This window comes from Podarcis tiliguerta (assembly GCF_965153285.1).
Source record: "Podarcis tiliguerta genome assembly, chromosome: 8".
Classification (NCBI taxonomy): Eukaryota; Metazoa; Chordata; class Lepidosauria; order Squamata; family Lacertidae; genus Podarcis; species Podarcis tiliguerta.
In genome coordinates this window covers 54,813,313-54,819,387 of record NC_139541.1, presented here as the reverse complement: position 1 = coordinate 54,819,387, position 6,075 = coordinate 54,813,313, and the positions used below count along the sequence as shown (strand labels likewise).

Here is a 6,075-nt window from a genome sequence, read left to right as displayed (position 1 = left end):
ATTCCTGCATGGTAGGGGGTTGGACTAGATGACCCTTGGGGTCTCTTCCAGCTCTGCCATTCTATGATTCTCTTCCTTTCAGAGATGCCAAATAACACACTGCTATCTTAGAGGGGATGAGCAACAAGACAGGCTGCATTGCCAGAATAGGGGTTACAACTAGCTGCTATCCTCTTGGAAGATATGGTAGGATGGGAGGGTGAAGGAGCTGTACCCTCTAGTCTGAAGGGCAAGGTGTTTAGGGGTGGCTGAAGAGGAGAGAGAAAGTGGGAGTGGCAGTGGGATCCCCCCCCCCCCAGCTCTAGGTCCACCATGACAAAAATAAAAGCAGCTGCTTCCTTCAGCCTCTCTTTGGAAAGTTCCTTCTTTGTGGCCTTCATGAGAAGGGAGAAAGCGCTCTTGAGAGCAAGTAATCCACAGCCCCTGCTTGGCCTCTGGCTGCAAGGGCTCTAGGGTGTCTTTCCTACCCTATTAGTTGCCTCAGTTTGCTCTTTGCCCACTCGTAGCCAAAGAGATTGTAGAAGCTTGTTAGATATATCTATCAGCTATGGAAGGATGGGCTGCCAATCAGCAGACCCTGTGCTCTACATGCCTGAGGCCTCCAGTTAAAATGCTCTTGAGGGACCAGCCTGGGAAAAACCTCCCTATCAGAGCAGACCAGTCTCTGCCAACCTGCTGCCCTGCATTTGTTTAGTCTAAAATATATTCACAGCACCAGGTTGGTGTAGGCTGGAGATTTTTACCTCTTCTTTTAGGCTGGAGCTGAAAATGCTGAGCTAGATGGATTGATGGAACAGTACAAGACAGCTTCTTAGGGTTTTATATTTGACATGGGGGAATATTTTTTGCAAAGTAGCAAGTACTCCTGTGGGATGCCCACTGAAAACAGTGCCTTTAAGAGGCAGCTGGGGAGGAGCCAATCACCCTCCTTAAGAGTCATCACACATGCCCTTGGTCTGTATTGGAATGCTGCTTAGAGACAGCTTTGGATGGCAGAGGCAGAGAGAGAGAGAGAGAGAGAGAGAGACTGGCAAGGGAAGTCACACCTCTCTGCTCTTGTTCATATATCTCTGGAGGCCGGGGCCACTTCAAATTTGCCCAGTGAGAGGGGGAAGTGTGCAAAGAATTGGGCAAGGATAGACCAGAAACTGAGCATAACGTTAAAATATATGTGAGCATTTTGGAAACAGCCTGTCCCCTTTTATTTGGGGAGAGTTTTTGACATGGTCCTTTTCTCAGGAGCTTGCTAACCACGGGTGCCAACTCACTTCTTCGATGGAAGGTCTCAGGATCATGTCCGGTTCCAACAGGCTTTTGAGGAGGTCCTGGCATTCCTCAGAAATCCCCAAGTGGCCAGGAATGGAGACCCCCTTCTGCTGGTGGCACAGCATCTTGGGGATATCCGTGTCGTCGAAGGGCAGGTTTGCACAGAGCATGACATAGAGAACCACGCCCATGCTCCAAATGTCACCTTTCCGGCTGTCGTGGGGCACGCCCTGCAGCACCTCAGGGGCTGCGTAGGCCGTGCTGCCACAGAATGTCTGGCTCAGCTCCTTCCGGTTTTTGGGGAGCAGCTTGGCAAATCCGAAATCGGTCAGTTTCAGGTTGAAACCCTGCAGGAGCGCATTCTCGCACTTGAGGTCACGGTGCGCCACGCCACAGCTGTGGCAGTAGCGGATTGCCTCCACCAGCTGGCGGAAGAGCGATTTGGCCCGGCTCTCAGGCAAGGGCCCCCCTTGCAGGACACAGTCGAACACGTCTCCATCCTCTGCTAGTTCCATCACCAGGTAGATCTTCCCGTCCGTTGACTCCAGCATCTCGTACACTCGGATGATGTTCTTGTGGTCCAAGCGCTTGACGATCTGGAGCTCTCTGGGCAGGAATCTCTCGATAAACTCTGCAGAGGGAAATGACAGAGTAAGCAAAGATGCATCAGGGGCTAACTAGCGAGCGACTAAGCTGGCTGGAGAAGAGCTTATTTACACATTCCTGGTAAAATTAAATTAGGAGTCCCTCCAGGGAAATTATGTGTTTCTGTTAATGACCATGATGGTACCGGGGAAGTTCTCAAACAAGACGTGATGACAATATACATAGTCCATCACCAATTATAGCTCACTGTCAAAGACATAAAATAAACCATAATAAATAAACCACAAGTATGTGAATGTGTGGAAGGTAGTGACTGGAACTATTTACAGCATAGATGTAATGGTTAAAAAAAAGACCGTTACAGAACATGCCCTATTATACAAGGGAAAGTTGTTACATTTGATTCAGGACATTTGAATACCTTATAAGTCATATTAGTTCATAGGCTGAGGGGGAATCCTTGGCCATGTTCCTCCTTGCTTACAAATGAAATAAAGTCAGACCAAACAGGCATGAAATCCCTTTTTCTTTGGCCCCCTAAGGACTCTTAGCTTATTAGTTTTTCCAGCAGGCAGTATCCAAACTTCAGTGTACCAAGTAGTAAGATTGGCCCCGTCCCAATTTTTTGAAAACAGTGCCACGGTCATTCTAGCTATTATAATCAGGTGTACTAGCAAGTCTTTATTATGCAAATTTTTATCACCCTCGACAAATATAAATAAAAGGGCTAATTGAGAAGTTGGGAGAAAGTGGTAGTTTAAAATCTTACCAATTTCTCTGAATACCATTGCCCAAAATTCTTGCACTCTTAATACAACCCCACCATAGGTGGAGATATGATTCAATTGAAGCATTTATATGCTGACTTTCAATATGCTAAAACAGTACACTAGAAATGAATGTTAAAAACAATCTAGTTTTAAAAAGCTTGAGAAAATAAATAGGGGTTTGCCTGGTGCCTAAAAGACCTCTAAGCAGGTACTGGGCAAGCTTCTCTGGGAAAAGAGGGGTTACAACCAAAAAAGTCCTCATCCTAATTGCCACTCAGCACCCCTCAGACAAGGGAGTGAAGAAGACCTTCATAGATTTTGGGGCTTGGACTGGTCAATGTTGGAATGTTCCATCAGTTGCCCAGATCATAAGCCATGGATTGAAAACTTAGCACCTAGAATTGCACTTGAAAACACACCAGGAGCTAGTGGAGACCATTATTGGTGAAATGTGTTTCCAATACCTGATCCTAGTGAGGAAGCTTGCATCTGTGTCTGGAATTAGCTGTCCTTCCCAAGCAACCTTCAAAGCTGGTCCCCACACAACCCATTGTACTAACTAGGAGAATGTCAGACCATGGATAACTATGGCCAGGTTCTATGTGCAAGAAAAAGCCACAGCTAGTGTACCAGTTTTAGCTGGTTGGAAGCTGCTCTGTGCCACTTGGCCCTCCAGCAAAAAGCTGGAGCTGTGATACACCCCCCTTCTCAACTGTCCACAACAGGCTGAATAGCAATGCCACCTCCATGGGCAAGGACTAACCTCAGACGTCTTCCCATTGGGAGCTTCCTTTGTTGGTTGCTGCATAATCAGCCCTGCTGTTTTGGTGGTTCCTTTTACCACTTGCATAAAAGCAATTTGGACAAAACTAGAGTAATGTTTAAAGGGGCCCCGTATTTCCAGACAAGATAGAGGAGTAGGCTGTTCCTGTTTGCTCTTAGGGATCTTTAGTTCACTGTCCTTACACCTCATCTCCACACCCAATATTCTGGTGAAGCACCTGCAGAAAGGACAAATCCTGCAAAGTAGTAAGCAATTTGCTACATTTTGTGGTAAAACAATCTGGTCAGCCACATTGGCAAAGACAGCCCAGTCTCCGTTCAGAGGAATGGCAATGCTTTTGCAGAGTGTTTCAATGACAATTGCAGGCAATTGTGCCAGAGGATCCCAACTCCCTGGAGGAAAATACAACCTACTGGGCCTATTCGTTCCTCGATTTAGGTGTGTGAACTGGCAGAACCTTATCTGTCTTGTGCTTAATGCTTTTTCCTGGCTCTTACCTTCTGGTCCTCCCATTTTGTCTATAATTTTCACGGCCACTTTTCGTTGGTGTTTTTTTGAAAAAGCTTCCTTGACCTTTGAATATGTCCCTTCTCCAATGGTTTTACCCATCTGGTAACCATGGGAGAGAAGAAACTCCTCCATTGTGTCTTGAACGTGCTCATCTGTCATTCTCAGGACATCATGTCATCACAAAGTATATACATCGCCGTCCTTCGCCTCCCAGACCAGGGTCTGCATTGGTTGCAGCCCAGGATGCTAGATCATTTTTCCTGCCCAGACAAGGTCCTTTGATGAGGGGTGAAACTGAGGTTGGACATCTTGAAACTTTGAGCCCCCATTGTGATGCAACCTTGTGTTACCTGAGGACCCCGGGCTGGAGGTAGTAGTTTTGCACCAATGGGAGGAAAGCAGACATGCTTCCTTGGAGAGCCTGCATTGCTCAAGCCCTCAGCTTCCTCCAGTGCCCTCCAGGGGGGTGATGGGTTAACCTGCCAAGAGGCCTACAGCTTTGAGGCCTTGGGTAAGAGATGAATATAGTCCACACTGTAGTGTAGTGAACCTCTTTATTTGTCCAGGGTGAACATGGACAATTAAGTTAGTCTCCTTTTCCCCATCATGGAAGTCTGCTGGCTTGAGGCTACTTGGCAGGATTTGGGTCTAACTACGTCAGGCAACTCTTAAGAGTAAGTATTCTAATTCCCTCAACCATTTTCTTATTCAGTGAGATGATTTCCTTAAGATAAGAGTTTGTCGTTGGACACATCTGCAAACCAGATAATCTGTTGTGGGTGCCACACACAACACAACTTGTTCATTCAAACCAAATTTCAAGTACGGAGAAGGGAACCTGTGGACACTGCGGGAGGGGGGCTTTGCATGTGCTTCTGTATCTGTGAACACCACATTGGGAGTTGCACCTGTGGCTGCTGGAATTGCTGGGGATCAGTCGGTGGTCTACTTCAAATCACTCATCTATGATATATAATGGGACTTATCAGCACAGAGAGGGCCAGTGTGGTACAGTAGCCTCGTGGGTTGGGACTGGGCATGGGGAGAGATGCCCTAGAGGCATTTGCAGCCAGAAGCCAAGCAGGGGCTTTGCTCCAAATAACTTGCTCTCTCACTCATCAAGACCCCCAAGGAAGAACTATCCAAACAGAAACTGAAGGATGCAGCTGATTTTATTCCTGTCCTTGAAGACCTACAGCAGGCTGGTGGGCCTCCACTGCCATCCCCACTGCCTCTCCTATATTCCCTGTATTCCCTCATTCCTCAATTCTGGCCAGATAGCATGCCCTCCAACATTTCTCAGAAAATAGGGACATTCTTTTCTACACCAGTAGAATGTCCCTATTTGCTGAGGAATGTTGGAGGGTATGACAGCTCCTTCACCCTCCTACTCACTGTATTCTCCAAGAGGATAGTGGCTAGTGCTAGCCCCTATTTTGGCAATGTATCCAGTCTCATTGCCCATCCCCTCTAAGACAGCAGTGTTTCATCTGGAACCTCTGAAAGGAAGAGAACACACACACTTCCCAAACTTATGACTGCACACCTATTTGTGTAAACAGAGAGCTTCCAGAATTTGCAAAAAAACAGGGCACAATATTCTGTCAAAATGAACCCCAAAACTAATTTTAACCCCAGTAGGCCACCTAGCTGAGCATTATGCCTTCTGAAGGGCCACCCAGGTTTATCAGAGAAATTTAACAGCAGGGTCTGAGGGGTTTTTTTCCTCCTCGTTTTTCTCCATCATCTGTTAACTAGAGAACCCCTCACAATTACCATTTTTTTAATAAGCTAAAGGTCCCAGCAGTTCAAGCAGATCTTTATAAGGAAGATGATCAGTTTCTGAAAGAAAATACAACAGTAATTTTGTTCTTTGGACTTCTGTAATGATGGCTGCCTGATAGCACTTTGGGCTTTGATGTTGGTGCTTTTGGGGAAACTGAAGACCACCATCTTGTAAGTTGGAATACCTGGAATTATGCAGCTATGATGCTAAATGTATGAATAACTCAAGAACTGAAGGGTTGAGATGACATAACTTGGAGTTTGGAAACAAATATATCCATTGTAAGTGATTTTTCAAACGAAATCTTCAAGGCCCATGTTGTACACTAGAAAGTTAGAAACCAAAATTAAGCT

The 6,075-nt window shown here is 46.2% G+C and overlaps 1 protein-coding gene across 1 annotated transcript; it reads right to left on the bottom strand.

Annotated features, from left to right (window-relative positions):
• Positions 1–1,168: 1,168 nt before the first annotated feature.
• Positions 1,169–4,255, bottom strand: TSSK3 (testis specific serine kinase 3). Its single transcript, XM_083453233.1, has 2 exons — positions 3,924–4,255; positions 1,169–1,897 (listed from the first exon to the last, which is right to left on the bottom strand). Exons 1-2 carry the CDS (start codon positions 4,093–4,095, stop codon positions 1,236–1,238), a joined length of 834 nt encoding a protein of 277 aa, XP_083309359.1. The 5' UTR covers positions 4,096–4,255; the 3' UTR covers positions 1,169–1,235.
• Positions 4,256–6,075: the final 1,820 nt, after the last annotated feature.